Consider the following 20,277-nt stretch of genomic DNA (forward strand, 5'->3'; position numbering starts at 1 on the left):
TCTCAAGTACCCTTCCCCACCCCCACCTAGACCTCAGCATGACCACTCAGAAATTTTTCCTGGACCACCTGGAAAGAATACATCCGCTCCACACAGCCTCCAGATGGCTGTTTAGTCTCATTTCACTGGCAGTGTGGACTCCTGCTCTATATCTAGGTGTTTCTGGGTCTGTATAGAACTCTACCTTTTGCTTCCAAGGCAGTTTTAAATTTTACCATTTTTTTTAATCCTCATAATGACTGACCCAAATGTTTACCCCTCATCTAAAAGAATTTTCATTTTTGAGTTTTTTCTCTCATCTAAAAAAAAAAAAAAAAGAAGAAAGAAAGAAAAGAAAGAAATCACTATTCTCTAGGCTTATGAGTGCCACGGTGTGACAAAACGTGTCTACTCATTTGCAGCAGTGGTAAACTACTTCAGAGCTTGCAATTGGTTTTTCTCCCTTAAGAGAAAACAAAACAAGGAGGGGACCAGAGGGGGTGGGAGGGAAAGAATGTGCTCAGAGTAAATGAAGATCTTTCTGACCAAAGAAGATCCCCCCACACCCCCACCCACCGACCAAGGCCCAGAGGGTGAGTGGGCGCCTAAGTGGTGCGCCATGGGAAGTGGAGTGAGCACTTCATTTATTTGTCATAATTTGATTCACTTTCCAATCATCTGATTGATACTGCAAACATCTCTGCAACAGACAAATGAATGTTTTTATCAACCAGAATATAGATGGAAGGAATTCTTTCCCCATCCCTACACCCTATGGGAACTAAAAAACAAAACGAACAAAAAATAAACACAAAACAAACAAAAATATGCCCCTCCCATGCCCAATCCCCTAAGCCAGTAAAGCGATGACAACAGCACCTTGCCATTGTTTTAATTCCAACGCTATCAGAAGTTAAAAGCAGTAAAACAGATAGAGTACTAACAAGAACGAAGATACTTACTGTCTACAATGTAAACGGAATGTTTGGGTTCAAATTTTTGTTAGACTTTTTTTCTTTCTTTTTTTTTTGTCTGTTTTCTGAAAGAGGACAGTTTGTTATCAATTCACAATTAAAGCAGCATGCAATTTATTAGTAGTATTTTTTAAACTTTTTTTTTTTTTTAACGTTTTTCAATTCTTGGCAACGGCAACAAACCACAACATTGAGGAATGTAAAGCAGACTTTTTAAAGTTGTGCGCAAAAAATGACTGTTTCCCTTCTGGTCATGGAAATGTCCAATAAATAGATTGTAGAACCACTGTAACTGTATAAACTTCATTTATACATGCAGTTCATAAAATTATTTTTTTTCTTAACTGAATAATTTACCCTGTTATGTATATATACAAATAGATCATTTTTGTCTCAATATAATCTATACAACATAAAGCCACTATCTTCCCCTCTTAATGGTCAGTGTACATACACAAGAAGTGTCTATCCGAATGAACCGCCAGCCAATACGCTTTTTGCTATCCATGGTGAGGGCCCGCACGTACGACTGGGTAGTTCGGCACTGGGAGTTCCAATGCCTCTTGTCTATGCCCCTGCAGCCCTCCTTCGTGTAACCCATGGGATTGCACTTGGTCTCGTAGAAGTACTGCTTCAGCTGGCCTTTCGAGACGGGGACTTTTTCAAGGACCGTGACCGTCCCGCCCGACATGTCCACCGCAGTCTTTTTATCCGCTGCGGTCACCCACTCGCTGATGCTGTCGCACACGCTCAGCTCCCCGCGGCGGGCGGGGTCCGAGTGGCGCCGGACCCTCATGGACATGTTCGCGGCATCCAGGTAATTTTTGTATTCCTCGAGCAGGAAGAGGAGGGGGGGCTCCAAAGGCACTTGACTGCTGAGCATCACCCGGGACGTGTACATGTCCGCGTCTTTATTGTTTTCCTCGCTGGGCCGACCTTTCTGGTCCTCGTCCAACAGCTCTTCGATCACGTGTTCAAAAGTGTCAGCCAACGACGACGAGGACGTCAGGCCTCTTGAACCCACCTTGGGCCCATTCATGCTCTCCAGAGTCCCATGGGTCCGCACACCTGGGTAGGCCAAGCTGCCTTGTGCTCGGAGGTTGGCTTCTTTCATGGGGGCAGCCTTCATGCAACCGAAGTATGAAATAACCATAGTAAGGAAAAGGATGGTCATCACTCTTCTCACCTGGTGGAACTGTAGGGAGAGAGCAGAGACAGGACACAAGACGGTTTAGGGCTTTCTTTTGCTGGGATGCAAGGCAGCCCTCCGATTGTAATTCCAGGCCATTCTGCAAGGTCAAGGTTCCTGCTGTATTAGCGATAAACTTGCAGCCGCACCAGGCATGGGTTAATGTCAGTAGTGTGTGCAGTAGGCTTTAATATAAACCAGAGCTGTGCAGCCCTGGTCCCAAGGTTAGCAGGTAAACCCTAAATTAGATGGCTCTTGAGCAAGTGAAGAAAAACTATGGCTTTGAGTGTGTTTTCTTCCTCCCACTTGAGCAGCTTTGTAAGTTTAATTTTTAATGATCTCTGCTCAGGCTGTCACATGAAACACAACATCAAAAATGTTACCAAGCAACAACTGCAGGGGTAATAGTAATTTTCCCCCCTCAGCTTGGCAACATGGCTCTAAGGCAGGAATGTGTGATGGGACCAGTAGTGGCCTGTGGGGGGGTGGGTCTTTCTAGCTATAGACCATCCAGGCATGAATGAGAAGACGAGTCAGGGAGCTACTAGGAGTCTTCCCATTGACTCTTTCCTCCCATGGAGATAATACATTAGAAGAAAGGAGAGACTTCCTTGGTGGTCTAGTAGTTAGGATTTGGCACTTTCACTGCTGTGGCCTGAGTTTAGTCCCTGGTCAGGAAACCAAGATCCCCAAAACTGTGTGGCATGGCCCCCCCCCCAAAAAAAACAGAGAAAGATCATTTCATCAAGCCATCCAGTTTTACTGTTAGAAAACCAAAGGCCATGGAGGGCTTGCCTCCCATCATGAAGAAAGTTTATGTTAGAACTCAGGGTTCCCAAGTCAAGCTCTAGTGTCTTTCTACTTATTTTCCTTACTACACTTTGGGTGGCCGTAATGAATACAAGTTTTGCTTATTCCCAAACAGAAATCATTTTCTACATGTTGATTTTAATGACGTGTCTATGCCTGGGGCTGCTATCATGAAAGCAATGTGTCTGCTTAAGAGAGAGCTGAAGAAGGAGGCATCGAAAAGCTTGGAAGGCAATTCCCAATGCCTGCCATATGTGCATCCGTGTGTATCTCCACTAACTCCCCTGGCCCCTTGCCCCTTGCTTTTCTGGCTCATATGCAGACCCATCTAAGAGAGCATAGCCTCTCTTTTTATTGGAATGTGGCCTGTGTGCACGTGTGGATGCACGCAAGCCCTGAGCTGATCGTACCTTTAAAAGGCCGAGGAGCAATGTATACATTTTGGTACAGGCAGCTGGTGATTCTTTCTGGGCTTTTGAAGTTTTCTGGGAAGTCCCTTAAGAGCACACCACAAAATTAATCTTTTCCTGTTTGCCAGAGGGTAGCTATACTCTAAATTTGACTCTCTCTCTACAAGCATGCTCTGGGAAGCCAATTAGAATGAGCCAACAAGTGAAGTGAGAACATACCTACAGACACAAGGTTACCGTCGGATGGTGGAGGACGTCAGAGTCACTTACCTGAGGCATCGCGTCCCTGAGTAGTAACGAGAAGCATCCTCCCCGCCCCCCGCACCTGGACACTCTAACTTACTCCTACTCCTCAGTTCTGGAGCAAGGACTTACAAAAAGACACACATGCCGTAGCTGTTATACTGTGTCAATCAGTAGGAAAGGGGACTGCCTGTCTGCCCATGAAATGTCACTTGCCAGGGAAGGTAACCTACCTCCAGTCAGTAGGTCATACTGCAGAAAGAACTGAAACTCTGGGCATAAGGAGCCAAGGTGTCTGTCCTCCACTTTTATTGAAATCACAGTTTCTACTACTATGGGGGGTCAGTCGCTCAGTCGTCTCTGACTCTTTGTGACCCCATGGACTGTAGCCCACCAAGCTCCTCCATCCATGGGACTCTCCAGGCAAGAATACTGGAGTGTGTTGCCATTTCCTTCTCCAGGGGATCTTCCCGACTCAGGGATTGAACCCAGGTCTCCTGCTTTGCAGGCAGACGCTTTAACCTCTGAGCCACCAGGGAAGCCCTCTTTGAGACTTAATTATTGTCCCCAGACACCAACCAATTTCCTTGCAGATTCACTCTTGCTTTGTGCAAGTAGCAAGCATGCTTGGAGCTACTTGGAGTGCACAGTCTCAGATTGGCATAGACACAATGGTTTGGAAAAAACACAGATATCCATTCTGCTAATACCTGAACATCTGGAAAGGTTCTGGATTCTACACCATCAAAGAACTGGATCCTCCAAGGAGATTTCTATTCCTGGCAGATGGTATTTACACACTGAATGAAAACCCTTTCTCCCAGCATTCCCTGTCCAAATTAAAGCAACCCAAGGAGAACCTCAAATGCAGGTCACTGAAAAAAGACAAATTTAGAATATTTTACTCCTGCCCTTTATATCATACTGGCTGAGATTTGCTGTGATGAGCTACCTTTTTAAAAAGAATTTTATTTTGGCTGTGCCAGGTCCTAGTTTCAGCTTAAGGGATCTAGTTCTCTGGCCAGGGATCGAACCTGGGTCGCCTGAAATGAAAGTGTAGAGTCTTAACCACTGGACCACCAGAAAAGTCCCTGAGCTATTTTTTAATACCATATTTCATGAAATCTAAGATACCATCCTTATAAAACACATCATTTTAGGTACCACTAGAATACCAAACAAAATGCAGCCAGATAAACTATTGCTTTCATTACCACTTAGAATGGAAAACAGCTATTTTAGACTTATTTGGACATATTTTATCATAGATAACTTTTGCTGCTGCTGCTGCGAAGTCGCTTCAGTCGTGTCTGACTCTGTGCGACCCCATAGACAGCAGCCCACCAGGCTCCTCCATCCATGGGATTTTCCAGGCAAGAGTACTGGAGTGGGGTGCCATTGCCTTCTCCAGATAACTTTTGTGCATATGTAAAAAAGAAAATTAAGCAAAATAACCTGGTTAAGGCAATGACAACTATGTTGCAACTGCTGCACAGCCCATGACAATAAAATGACATTAACTGTAAGACACGAGCCAATTCAGGGATGTTTAAAAAAATGAATAAGAAAATGTGCATCTTAGAATTAACAAAATGGGTAAGTTTAGTAAATGTTTACTAACTGCCCACACTTGCTGCTTAAAATGGCCCAAGGTATTAAGATATCTTAAACTATACAGTTGGAAAATTATTTTATTATCACTATCATACTGAGTCTTTAAATGATCCTTTTTTCTATACTTAGCTTAAAGAAGCTGACACTGTAAAGTTACTGCTTTTCACTTGTCTCATTCTGTCTTTTTATTAAAAACTTTTGGCTTATAAAAGTAGTTAGCACTTCATATATCACTTTCTCATCAGTTCCACAAGCAAGTACTTCAGAGGAACAAATGGCATCTGAGTAAATATAATTTGGCTTTCACCCTGAGCCCAAACATGGGCCTTCCTTAGAGCAGAACATCTGGAGACATTCAGTAATTAACCTACCTGGTGATAAAGCCCTCCCCGCACCCCGGCCCCCCCTCCCCGCCCCCCACATTTCTACAATGCTGCCTGCCTGCTGGCTTATAAGGTCAATACTTCCTGTAGGAACAATGTTTCTTTCTAACTCTTCTGTTTCTGACAATGGTTTCTTGATACTTTGGACCACCCAGGATGCAGGTTCGAAATCTTGGAATCAATTCTGATAATGTATTTCTTTCAGAGCCTTTAAATCCAGTCAATGAAGAAATCCTGCTCATTTTTCTAAAATATGCCTCCTGTCCAACCTATTTTCTCCATCCCACTGCCACTATCTCAGCACAGCCCTCACCATCTTATTTTGACTATAATCCTCTCATCCCCTTCAATGTACAGGACATCCTTTCTGCTCCACTTAACTCTGATGACCACTGTCTGACTAACCTCTCATCTTAGCCTCTTATATGAAGACATGCAATGACTATTTATTTCACCAGATCAAATCCATCCTTTTTTTTAACTTGGTATTCAACAACTTCCAAAACCTGGCATCATCCCACTTAGCTGACTTTCTTATGTTACTCAGTGTTCCATCACCTCTGCTCTGATCAAGCCAGTGTCCTTGGGGTCCCATATACATCATTACTCGGAAGTGACTTGTTCCTTTCTTCTGACAAATTCTTTTTTCTCTATCTGACTAAATCTTGCTTATTCTTCATGACACACTTCAAGCATCAAATCACACGTGCCACCTTCTCTAATTGCTCCAGCACACACTGACCTTCTTTGCCTCTAAAATTCCACATGATGTCTCATTTAGTACTTCATTCCATACTCACTTGTTAATTGTTAACAGTGTTTGTTAATTATGGTCAGTCTTCAGTTGGATGATAAGCTTGCTGAATCATAGGTGATTCCCCCATAATGCTTAACACTGAATAATACAGTAGTACTCAGTCCAAACTTACTGACCATTTTATTAAATCATGACAAAACATAGTTCTGACATCATTTTCATAGGAAGTCTTTCCAGATGGCACGTACCAGTGAACTCACTGAAATTATTAGGCCAAGTACAGGCTGTGCTAATCCCAAATTATAAGCTCTAAAGTATTTGATAGATGGTAATTATCAGCCATGGAGTTTCTCTAATAGGATAAAATTTTACTTGAGTAATAATTTTTAAAAACAAATAATACTACAACACAGTAACTGTGTAGCTGTTTCTAAGAGAAACAAATAATACTACAAATAATTTTTAAAAACAAATAATACTACAACTACTAAAAATACTACAAATAATTTTTAAAAACAAATAATACTACAACACACTAACTGTGTAGCTGTTTCTAAGAGAAACACTACTTCCTGTGTAGCTGTTTTTAAGAGAAGACTTGAAAAGGGGGCAGTAATAATATTATAGCAAAAATTAGAACTTTCAGTCTTTTAATGTCCTTTCTTCTATTTACCTCTTTAATGAGTAATTCTATATACCGTATTAGGAAATCATAAAAGGTTAAGTAAGTGCTTCCATGACAATTTTCTTCTCTGACAGTTTCTTCAGATGAGCCTTTATTATGTAGGAGATAAAAGAGGCTATGCAAAATTACTAAGTAGATTGTTAGTCTATATATCTATTTATATACAACAAAATTCATTGCTGCTAATTCTGTTCCAAGCCTTACAACAATCAACTCAACCACATCTATAAAATGCTAGGCAAGTTGTTTTTAGCCCCATTCTTGAAAAATTAAACACAGTGCACAGGGCTAAAAAGAAACTTAATGAAATAGAAATGAGGTTTGCTTTTAAGCCTTACTCACAAGTTTTAAACATTCAACCAGATGAATATCCATGACAGCATGCTGTAGTAATAGCTTTTATTTGTCTAAAAGACTACAGAACATTCACAGTCATCATTTGACTGTCACAAGGAGATAGAACAGGTGTTATTATCCACATTATACAGATGAGACAATTACTGTTCAGAGAGGTCAAGTAATCTGTCAGACATCATAAAGCTATTAATAAAAGCTTACCTGTTTCACTGTCTACATTTTTACCATCAGGATATATGTTCTAAATATTTTTTAAATTTAAAATATTTAACTGCAGGGAGGAGAGGCAGTGCTATGAAAAGTCGTCAAAGAAGAAGCTTATAAAGTGTGGACACAGTTTTCTCTGGTTGTATATATCTCAGAGTCCAACTTTCTAAAGGCAGCACCATTAAGATGATATTTTGACCTTTAAGACCCTTCAATTTTAAGGCTTGATTAGTTCAGCAGATGGAATTTCAGACAATTCAGTCCTCCTCTAAAAGAAAGCTTTGTAAAAATTTATGCATGCTGGAGCCAAGTTTTCGTGCCAGAACTAAGAAGGGGAACCAAGCAATAATATGGATAATTCGGGAATACAGGGAGAAAACTACAAAGCTCTGTTTGTTCCCCAATCCCTTTGAGTTCTGTCTATGAGCATGTAGTCAAAGAAAACACAGTTTAAACATATACTTGCTCATGTTAGTTCTATAAGCAACAAGAATAATGGTAATGTTGGCAAAATTATCAATTCATATTTAATTTCTAACATACATGATGCAAATCAATTAAGAGCCACCTTAACAAAATCTTTCAAGTCAATATCAATAATCTTTAATTTGCATCCAGTTTCATTCCATGCATATATTAGGCTTACTGTTGTTGTTCATTCATCAGACATGATCTGTTTTCAAGCTTTACAGTCTAGGAGGGAAGTAGAACACATATGTAAAGTAACTAAGATATAAAGGTAGAAATGACCCAGGAAATTACAGGTACAATTCTATAAAGGGAAAGAGGTTACTTCTAGCTAGAGAATGAAGAATACTTTGTGAACAAGATATCGAAGGATAGAAAGGATTTAAATGTATCCAGAAAGGACTCCAGTGGATGGACAGCAGCTGGGTTAGAGGCATGGAGTACAGTTCTTACCTGCCTCCTGAGAAATCTGTATGCAGGACAAGAAGCAACAGTTAGAACTGGACATGGAACAACAGTCTGCTTCAAAATCGGGAAAGGAGTACATCAAGACTGTATATTGTCACCCTGCTTATTTAACTTACATGCAGAGTTCATCATACAAAATGCTGGGCTGGATGACTCACAAGCTGGAATCAAGATTGCAGGGAGAAATATCAACAACCTCAGATATGCAGATGCTACCATCCTTATGGCAGAAAGTGAAGAGGAATGAAAGAGCTTCTTGACGAAGGTGCAAGTGGAGTGAAAAAGCTGGCTTAAAATTCAGCATTCAAAAAACTAAGATCATGGGATCTGGTTCCATCACTTCATGGCACAAAGATGGGAACACAGTGCAAACAGTTTTCTTGAGCTCCAAAATCACTGTGGGTGGTGACTGCAGTAACAAAATTAAAAGATGCTTGCTCCTTGGAAGAAAAGCTGTGACAAACCTAGACAATGTATTAAAAAGCAAAGACATCACTTTGCTGACAAAGGTCTGTATGGTCAAAGCTACGGTTTTTCCAGTAGTCATGTATGGATGAGAGAATTGGACCATAAAGAAGTCTGTGTGCCAAAGAATTAATGCTTTCAAACTGTGGTGCTGGAGGAAACTCTTGTGAGTACCTTTGACTGCAAGATCAAAACAGTCAATCCTAAAGGGAATCAACCCTGAATATTCATTGGAAGGACTGGTGCTGAAGCTGAAGCTCCAATATTTTGGCCACCTGATGCAAAGAGCTGACTCATTTGAAAAGAGCCTGATGCTGGGAAAAATTGAGGGCCAGAGAAGGGGGCAATAGAGGACGAGCTGGTTGGTTGGCATCACTGACTCAATGGATCTGAGTTTGAACAAACTCAGGGAAATAGTGAAGGACAGGGAAGCCTGGTGTGCTGCAGTTCATGGAGCTGCAAAGAGTTGGACACGACTTAGCAACTGAACAACAACATTATTTCTGGGGAGAAGAGTTCTAGAATAGAGAGGAATAAGAGTGAATGACTGACAGCTTTTGAAAGACTCTTTTAGGGTGATGCTAAAGAGTTTGGAACCTGCCAAACAAGCATGGAAGAATCAACCAGAGTTTCTGAGTGGGAGGAATGCTTTGAGAAGTTCAGTTTATCACCAAGTGTAGGAGAGCCTGAAAGAAATGATACACTGGAAGAGACAAGTTAATTAATTGATTTTATTCTCAGTGGCAATTGAGCTTTGAAAGTAAATATTAAGGAGTTCGTATGGAGTAGGGGTTAAGAGCCTGGACATATCTTTTAACTTATTCTATGTATGTATTTTGAGGCTTAAGTTGCCAAAAACAAAGGGGTTAGAGAGAAGTATGCAGAGCTAGGTGGTAGCCACAAGCCATGTCTGTCTTGGCCGAAAGAACAGAACAGAGGGAGATGGAGGGAAGGCAAGAATATAAACTCTCATTCCAATTATGATTACACTGAACTTGGGTTCTACTGCTCAGCACTTTTAATTCAAAGATCTCTAAACGTTTTGCAAATATTAAGTAATTAAGACTCATAGTACCCTAGAGGTGCAGGTAACTATAATTATCCCCATTTCATCTAAGAGGAAAGAGAACCAGAGTTTTTAATCAACTCATCCACTCGCTGTGGGTCCCCTGATAGAACAAGGTCAGAATCGCAGATTCCAAAGGAAAACCAGGCTTTAACCTACAGGGACTAGATTCTTCCATCCCTCTACATTATTTTTGTATTGTTTGCCCATTAGGTACATGTTGCTTAGCCAAGAAGAATTAAAAACAGAAATACCTCACATTCTTTAACTAAAATAATGGGTCGCTGGAATCCATAAATAAAATGGATAGGGAAAAGCTCAGATGTTCACCTACTTACTTGAATGACCAATCAATTGAAACTAATAAATATTTCAGTAAATGATGTCTGATAATGTATATGTTCCAAAGCTGTGAAGAAAGTTCCTTTAAAAATGTAGTTTTTTTTAAACCAAAATGTACTTTATGTCCAAGAGCATCTGATTATACTTCCTATAAAACACAGACCTTCACACTACTCTCTGATCCCCGAGGATGCCCATGGTGATGAGTGACACCTGGAGACATTACTTAGCCTCACCAGGAGTGCCAGACAAACTGTTGGTTCTTAGTTCAGACCCAGAGTGACACATACATGCAAGTACCATGGAAAGAAAGTGTATTTCCCTGAAGCATAAATTTAATACACAGATGTACATACTCCTTTGACAGAAAGCCATATAACTCTGGTCCTCTATTCACTCCTTCTATTCCCCACCCTATTTCTGAAAAATGATTTTTTTCCACTGGTTGGAGACCTACTTTATCCAGGAGTCAAACTAGATCATATTCTCCATCAGGCTAAGGATTAGGCATTTTCTGAATTAACGCAGTTTGTACAGTACCTTGCACAAACTACGTCCTCACACATGCTAAATGACTCTGTTCCCTTTGTGCTGGCAATATTTACGTGGTTTTTAGGGGGGCACAATTAAAGTAGGGAGGTGCAGTTAAAGTAAGGGGCGTCCCTGGTGGCTCAGCAGGTAAAGAATCCGCCTGCAATGCAGAAGATGGAGAAGACTCAGATTCTATCCCTGGGCCCCCCTGGAGGAGGGCATGGCAACTCACTCCAGTATTCTTGCCTGGAGAATCCCATGAACAGAGGAGCCTGGTGGGCTGCAGTCCACAGGGTTGCAAAGAGCTGGACAGGACTGAAGCGACTGAGCACAATTAAAGTCAGAGCAGTAAGACTTAAAGTGAGTGACAATGATGGACTGAATTTTGGAACAAGAGGCAGAAAATGCCTGGCAGATGAACCAAGTCTGGGCAGAGAACACCCCACCTGGCAGTCTGACCCTGGGCACAGCTGTCACCGTGTGAAGGCCGCCAGGTGCTTCCATCGTTACTGCCCTGGGAAACCTGCTGTTCTGCTAGAACCAAGGGAGCACCCCTGAAAGCCAGAGCCGCCCAGAGCTGGCAGTCTTACCATGCTCTGCACCCTAATACTGCCCCACAGGGCACATCTCTAGCTTCTAATAAAGAAGTCTCAAGCATATGCAAGTCATGTGCATATCAAGTAAGTAGACTGTTTAAAAAAATGCTTTTTAAAAAGAACTACCAATTGTTAGATTGTAAGAACCAAATGGCAGTTAACATTCAATTAAAAAACTAACCTCTTTAATTATTAATAGGATTTTGTTTTCCTTAGAATCTCTGGTGGAATTTATCATAATGATCTAAAATTAAGTTCATATTTAATAATGTTCTGACTATTAAATGATCCAAAGCAAGGAATTATTTATCAAATTTCCACACAGGGTAGACAGTAGTATTAATTATGAAGACACTGTCTACCTGGTGCTGTGAAGTTTTAGTAATCCACTGTATAAGGAAGGGCCTGAAAAAATTATCAAGTGTTGATCTCTACAAATCCTGTGAAATCATAGGGAAAATTATCCTACAAAGGGAAATGACCATGGAAATAGTAAATAAGGAGATACAAATCTCATTATAACATAGGCATTTAAGTTTTATTTAATCACACAGGCTTTGAATTTACAGAAAAAAATTAATTATAAAATTTCTTTCATGCAACCTAAAGTCTCAAACTTCAGATAATTTTTTTAGTGCTATATTTATAAGCTAAGTGTATTAATGCAATTCCAATCTGTTACAACAGAAGGAAAAACCTGTGGAGCCTGAAATAAGTTTTAGGAAATATCGGTATAGGATCAGTTTCCATGGGCTGAAATTAAATGAAGTCTTGCTTCCCAAAGTGGAATCCACAGGCCTATACCATTAGCAAAACCTGGGAGCTAATAAGAAAAGCAGATTCTCGGCTTCCCCTGCTCCATCCCATCCACACACCCACTCAATCAGAATCTGCATTTCAACAAGGCTCATAAACTTCAAGGTTATTCACATACTTATTAAAAGTTGAGAAGCACTGGACTAAGTGATAAGACACAGAAATGACAGGGTTAACATCAACTTAAGCATCTTCCTTGGTTCAACTTGTTTTATTTGGACATTTATTAGGTGGGAAAGTAGTTTTGCTTCTATAATGTTAAGTAAAATCTGGGTTCCCTTTATGTCAACTGGCTTTTCCGCTATTGTGTTTATACCATAAAGTGCAGGATACCTATAAATGTGACAGGCTGAATGAAAATTTATAGAGTACTACTGACCTAAATCCGGACTTTCACTCAGTCACTAATTTTTATCTCAATGCTACAAGGCAAGGGCAAGCATAATTGGCTTCCCTAATCATTGCAACCTTAACACCACTGACTCAAGCAGAATGACACTGGAAATGATATGACTAGTTACAGCAGCTAGTAGATTTCCAGGCAAATACTTTCAGCCAGATGTCTCTGATCCTTTTGAGTGCTTCTGTCTTGAAATAATGGAACAGAGGCAGAAAGAACAGACTCACCCACTCAATAGAGATTTTTTATTTCTAGGCTTGTCCTAAAACAAACAGATCCAGCTCTCTCCTACCAAGTACTATGAAATTAAAACAAAAACTCCCCAAAGAAAACTACAACATGGAATTCCCTGGCAATCCAGTGGTTAGGATTCCTCACTTTCACTGCTGAGGCTCAACCTCAGGGTTCAATCCCTGGTGGAGGAATTTAAGATCCTGCAAGCCAAATGGTGAGGCTAAAACAAACAAACAAACAAACAAAAACAACAGCAGCAGCAGCAAATAGTCAAACTCGAAAGTATAAAGCATCAATATCCCCTCCACAACTCAAGTCGGTCTTTATTTCAACAAGGTACCCAGCAGCAACCCAATTTCTCAATTGAGTTCCAACATCTAGGATCATTTGTTTTAAGATGGAAGCACCAAAAATGCTTTAAAAAAAAAAAAAAAGGTTTCTAAAGAAAAGCAAAAAATTTGAGTTGAATGACATTATCAGGAAGTTGATGGGGTAGTTTCATAAACAGAACTGGAGACTGGTCCACTGTTCAGGCTTTTACAAAGGACTGAAAAGATGGCTAATTTCCAAAGCCCAAGAAGTCACCAAGTTCACCGGTACAAATGCGCTTGACTCACACGGAGAAGCCTGATATCGTGGCTGTTAAATCACTGGTGAATGGGTGGGGCTGAGATGCCACAGAACCCTGTTTTCCCAGCCAGATACACCTTGAGCCCCACAGAGTTGACACAGACGTCAGCGCTCTTAGGGACTGCCTCCCCAAACAAGGCGCGCCTACTGACAGGGGCTGTTGTGAAAGCACAGCAGAACCCGGATCTTCTTCTAGGTTTCTGGATCCAGGAAGGAGCATGCTCTATCTAAAAAAAATAATGCAGGGGTAACACAACTGCATTCTCTGTCCCTAAGGGGAGAACGTGCAGTAATTCAAACCAGAGGATAAAGAAAAGCCCCCTTTAAGAAGTTTGCCACAATGTGGAGACTGGGGACAAGCCAGAACAATTACAATTGGAAAAAAAAAAAGCAGAGAAGAAAGTTAAGACCCGTCTGTCCTATTTCAGTCTTTTTCTTCAGAAGCGGCAACGTCACATCGACGGGCTGCTCTCAGGGTGCTGCTGGACTCAACACTCTGGAGTTCCTGCCAGGAGATGCTGTGGGGACTTTGACAGCTGTGAGCCGACACCCACTCGACACCGTCGCCACACAAACACGCTCTTAATGGACCCCAGAGCTGCGGTAAAGGCATGCCCTTCTCAGTGTTTCCACAGATGGTGCTCCTGAAAATTTCCATAGCCAGTGTATGCCTGTGGTTAATTAGTTATCTGAGCAATTTCCATATAGAAAGAATATCTGCACAGAATTAGACCCATCTTAGGTCCAAACTGGAAGGCTTCAATGTCATTAAGTCAGAAGGGGTGGAAAGAGAATGGGGCGCATGAAGAGACCTCTCTCTAGATTAGACCCCATCCTCGGAAATACACAAAATTTTAATTTTTAACAAAGCAAGAGAGGTGAAAACAGGTAGGGGAACAATGTGGATGGATAAGTTGCCTCTAGGATCAAAAGAATAACATTCCTTTAGAAGCCACTACCAAGAAATCCTAGGGGAAAGATAAAGTGAGCAAGAGAAGAAAAGCTCACCTTTATGAGACCATTTTCAGGAATCAGTTTGTTAAATTCCACTGCAGCACCAGTACACACACCACAGCCCTCCTTCTGGGATGCACAGTCATACCATAGAGAAGCGTGTGGGTAGAGGCCAAACGTGTGTGGACACGCCACCCTGTCTGCAGCAACACAGTGTTCTGAGCATTCACGAGGATTAACCTTTTCCACACATGGAGAAAGCTGGTGGCTCCACACACAGAGTTGTCCTTCGGGTTATTTTTGCATCCAACTCTATAATTTCTTTTAATTGCTTAGTGTAAAGCACAGGAAAGTGCTCATTATTTGTAGCTTAATGCAGGAGCGAGAATAATTGCCGTCCCCCGCCCACTGGCCTCACCCCAGCCCCTAACTCTTCTGTGTGTCACCGTTCATCTGAAGAGCCCAGGGAAGCTGGTTTCTGGACCCTAAACATAATGAACCAGGTGGGCCCTATTCTAGAAACTGGCTGTGCTCCAGAGCTACTATAAGATACAAGGAAAATACTAACATCTCAGATGACAGAAGATCCATATGGCTGGTCAGGAAATATCCACATCACAGACTGTACCTATAGGAAACAATTCAATTCTGTGGTTTCATGAGTATGAGGACTGTGAGAACATCTGCTTGCCTCCAATCCTTTTCACTCAACATTGACGCCTACATCATTCTGAAGGAGATCAGCCCTGGGATTTCTTTGGAAGGAATGATGCTAAAGCTGAAACTCCAGGACTATGGCCACCTCATGTGAAGAGTTGACTCATTGGAAAAGACTGATGCTGGGAGGGGTTGGGGGCAGGAGGAGAAGGGGACGACAGAGGATGAGATGGCTGGATGGCATCACTGACTCGATGGACGTGAGTCTGAGTGAACTCCGGGAGTTGGTGATGGACAGGGAGGCCTGGCATGCTGTGATTCATGGGGTAGCAAAGAGTTGGACACGACTGAGCGACTGAACTGAACTGAAGACATGCAAACTCTTAACACTAATATATTTAATCTAAGCAAGGTAAGGAAGGCCATGTTTCGACACAGTACCATAAAGACATACAGTATTGGTAGTGGTGTATATAGTGGGGATTTGGGGAAGATGCTGTGGGACATTACATTAAATAAGTAATGTCAAACTTCTCTTTGAATTAGAAAGTGATTTAAAATAATAGCTAACATTTATTGGTTCTGGAGGTAAATAATCTAATTATGAATAGTAAGTTTACAGCTGGGAACACTGAGACTCGGAGAGATTTATAAATCATATTGCCTAACACCATATGCCCAGCATGTGGTGGAACTGGAATGTGAAGCCGGCTGGCTTGCATGCTTTTATCCACACAGGGTCAGATGTGGATGTGGTGTCTTATATTTTGAGGGAGGTCCATTGCACCAGTTTCTTATTTATTTAAGCAAAGCCCCATGTGATCATTCCTAATAAGTAGTTTGTTTACATGCTAATTCCACAGAGGTTGAATATAATCCTAAGGTTTCCTCTTCACTACCCTCTTCCCAATATTGAATTGGTACCTCAAGGTACCAACCATACATGCATACTTAACAGGGCAGAGTGTCAAAACTCTGCAGGAATTTCCTGGACATGGCCAGACATTTTCCCCTGGAGGTCTCTGGGCACTGGAAAAGAACCACATGCTTTTCAGACTACAAGCCACAACTACCAAGGACACGCCTGTCAGCTCCACATATGTAAGGATGACTTCAATCAAGAAGCACCCGAGTGCCTTTAAAAAATACTTGTGACATAAAAATCTTTCTTTTTAGTATCTCAACCTGATCCCTTCCAAGTGTAGAGGCCTGGCAAACTAGGCTACCCCGCTTCTGATCCATGCAGTTTGTCCTGTGACTCAAGAATAGGGCTGTGGGCAGACTTCCCTGGGGGTCCAGTGGTTGAGACTGTCTTTCAATGCAGGGGAACACGGGTTTGATCCCTCGTCCGGGAACTAAGATGCCATATGCCACGGGGAACCAAGCCCACGCTCCACAACTAGAGAGCTTGAGCACCACAGCAAAGATCCAGTGAAGTCAAAAATTAAAAAAAAAAAAGAGTAGAGCTGAGGGTCTGAGATGGGAGTGAACGTAAGGCTAGAGAGTGTCAAAGTTATTCTCGGGGAGCAGTTCAGACAAGTTAGGGCCCCAAAGACAGGAGACCAGATGGTCCAGTGTAGACAGAACAGCAGACTCTCAGACTGTGCTAATAGGAACCATCGTGCCAAAAAGCCAAAGGAAGAAGGGTAATGGAATGCAGGCCTCATGCATCTTCTCTGCCACCCAACTGGTACCCTGAGGCCCTCTATGTGAATGGCCAGGCAAAACGGACCCCAGGGCTCTACAGAGTTGATGCAGAACATACACCTGGGAGGATGTCCTGAATGTGTGTGGTGGGTCAGATGATGATGGCATAAAACACCACCTTGCTTCTGGCAATAGTCAGCCCTCAGAAGACAGCAAGCTTCTAGAGAAGCAGCTGTAAGGAGCTTGAGAACAAAACTGGAAATGCCTGTTGTGAAGCCTTGACAGGTATTAACAAAAGAAAATGTGTATCCACATTTGTCAGTGGTGTGTCAGCTAGCTTCTGGCAGTCCACCCTTAAGCCCAGGAATCATTCTGTGTTTCTTGTGTAGGCCAGACACAGGCATCAATCAACTCCCCAAGCGCAACAGGTCCTCACAGGGGAAGAGGAGTGGCTTTCTGCTTTAAAGTGGCCCCATCAAAAATTATGAGAAAGAAGAAGTTTCATTTGGACTGAATAACCATCCTGCCAGTCTCATTTGGCACACTTCTCTATGCAGTGGAATGAAAAGGAGTTTTTTCCCCTAAATTCAGGAACTCACAGAGAAAAGTAACAGAGAATCAATCTTAGCAGTGAAAGTGGCAAAGAGTCCTGCGAAGATGACATGGAATATATGTATGCTCTTCAACAATTGGAGATGTTGTCTAGGGTATAAATCTGCATTTATAGGGTGGCCTGTTGGCATCATGCAGGAAACTCCCTACAGCTGGAGAAGTCTAGCAATACTGTAACATTCTATCCTATAGTTTAAATTTATCTTATAAAGGACTTAGTACTAGTAGTGTTAGTTGCTCAGTTGTATCCGACTCTTTGCAACCGCATGAACTGTAGTCCAAGGCTCTCCTGTCCATGGGATTCTTCAGGCAATGATACTGGAGTGGATTGCCATTCTTGGGGGAAGTACAAAATTATTTTTCAAAAGAGCGTCCCCGTGGGAATGAAAGTTTCAAGCTTAGGGAGACTTCCACTGTGATTTGGGAGCTCTCTCTTGAACTCAGTCCCTAGAAATAAGGTTAGCAGCTGGGAAACAAGTGTTGAAAGCCTGGTACGCAGTGCACTGCAGTGGGACAATTGCCTTTTCTGCCCCAGTAAACACTGCTGGGCTCTTTCGACCCAGTACTGCTATTAGGTGAATAATGAATGCAGGTGTAAACTTCCACTGCAGGAAATTCTGCAAGTGGCAACGTGGGTCCATTCCATGTGTGTCACTAGAGCTGGCACACACCCACGGCCACGCTGAGACATTACTTCCATTGGAACTGATGCCGGCACCAGTTCTTGGAACTGGGCAGCATTCCCGCTGCAAACCAGGGGCCAGGGAAGAGACCGAGGCCTCACTTACAAGGTCACCTCCTGTTTCTCATCTTTCAGACTAATATGCACTCTGTTGGTAAGGTTGGTACTGAAACAAGCACTCTCATTTACTGATGGTGGCTATACAAACAGTTCAAGACCTTTCTGCAGGACAATAAGGCAATATTTATCAAACTTTTAAATGAATTTCCCTGAGAATAAATGTACAGTAACAGGTAGGTGCATATGTACAAAATGACAAATACACAAGGTTATTAATTGCAATAAAGCACAGAATAGCAACTAAAAAGAAGCCCCATTTCTAGCTAAAGGAAAATAGATAAACTATAGTACATATTCATAATAAATTCACACAATTGAAAGGAACAAGTTAGCTTCCATATACTGAAATGGAAAGCTCTCTGAAATATATTGGTAAGTGATAAAAGCAAGATACAGATCAGCCTGTGTATACATATACATACTATCTTTTGCTTTAAAATCAGGTAATATAAATAATATACATATTTACCTGTATTTCCATATAAACACACTGTAAAGGATTCACATGAGATGGAACCAAATAACCACCCCACAGGAGGTGTGTGTCAGGTGGGGTTACAAGCAAGCATAGCACAGGTGGGACAAGACTTCTCACTGCAGACATTTTAATACTATTTTGATTTTTGAATCATGTCAATAAATTATCAAAAACTTAAAAAAATAACCAATTAAAATGTTTAACCTAGAGGCTTCACTTTTGGCACCAAAGAATCCTTCACACTGCTCTGATGCAACAGACACTCCAGAGATTCAGAGCAGTTCTGGCACCTGGTGGTAACTGAAATAAAAAGTCTGGGTTGGGGGAAGGGGGGCCTCCCTGGTGGTCCAGTGGCTAAGACTTCACCTTCCAGTGCAGAGGGTTCAACATCTGGTTAGGGAGTTAAGATCCCATGTGCCTAGTGGCCCAAAACCAAAACATAAAAATATAAGCAATATTGTAACAAATTCAAGAAAGATCTTAAAAACTCTGGGTGGCGGTGGTGACCCATCTCATTTTGGAGACATTTTCCTGGAAGAAACCAGTCTAAAGTAGGATGGCTGGATGTAGAAAACAGTCTCTGGGGCTAGGGGCTGAAGATCTGAGTTCTGGTCCTATTTTTCCCACTTGCTATTAAGTTGACCCTATGAAATGGCTGTTAACTAGTCTTTTTTTTTTTTTAACCAACAAATTGGGCAAATTTGTGGGTGAACCTTCCAGAGTGAGCCCATTCAAGGACTCTGCTGCCTCAGCTCTGTGACAGGCAGAGGGTCAGAGTTATCACCCTACCTGCCACAGCATCACGCCAAGGGTCACCAACAAAGGGCAGTCCTACAAAGAACCTTTGCAAGGAAAGCATAACACCAAGCTGAGTGGTGATGGCCAAACACAGGAGGAGAACGAGAGCCATCCCCCAAAGTCTCTGAGGCACTCAGATGGTGGCAAAGAAAGAAGACTTCTAAACGCTGGAACCTAAATTAAACAGAACATAAGAGTAGAATGCCAAAGAAAGACTGAAGAGGAAAACACGTGGTTAAATGACTCCATATGTGGTCATCTGCAATGGAATATACTGCAAAATCCAGAAGCCTTAACAGGGAAATCAGGGAAAGATATATGGGGCAAACATTCAGACCTGAATACAGCTGCATGATCAATGTCAAACAAACAATCCAAAAGGATGGCCCTTATCTTTGCAATCAGTGTAGCGGTTGGAGCCGTGTGCCTGTCACATGCAGGTAGGCCTCCAACTTTCCTCCAAAATCAGATGCAAACTTCAGATACTTTTACAAATGCTCCCTGGAGGACCTTACACCCCAAATTTAGAAACAGAATGAAAAAAAAAAAGACTCTTTAAAAAGGCAAGAAAGGAAAAAACCCACTCATCTCCATATGTACATCTGTACATCATCTGGAAAGCAGATCTCCCATGAAATGGATGGCCAAAGCTGCACCACAATGTTAACCTCATCATGAAAACCCCAAGGTTTGCTTTCCTCACCT

The 20,277-nt window shown here is 41.9% G+C and overlaps 1 protein-coding gene across 3 annotated transcripts in view; it reads right to left on the bottom strand.

Moving 5' to 3' along the window:
- Positions 1-286: 286 nt before the first annotated feature.
- The window catches only part of BDNF (brain derived neurotrophic factor), a 61,393-nt gene continuing 41,402 nt past the window's right edge, over positions 287-20,277 (bottom strand). For all 3 annotated transcript variants that reach the window (XM_040258921.1, XM_040258920.1, XM_040258919.1), the window contains exon 2: positions 287-2,148. In XM_040258921.1, the coding sequence (XP_040114855.1) occupies positions 1,375-2,127 (753 nt within the window). In that variant the 5' untranslated portion in view covers positions 2,128-2,148 and the 3' untranslated portion in view covers positions 287-1,374. The remainder of the gene's footprint in view (positions 2,149-20,277) is intronic.

The sequence above is a fragment of the Oryx dammah genome, unplaced genomic scaffold (assembly GCF_014754425.2).
Source record: "Oryx dammah isolate SB20612 unplaced genomic scaffold, SCBI_Odam_1.1 HiC_scaffold_17, whole genome shotgun sequence".
NCBI classification, from domain to species: Eukaryota; Metazoa; Chordata; class Mammalia; order Artiodactyla; family Bovidae; genus Oryx; species Oryx dammah.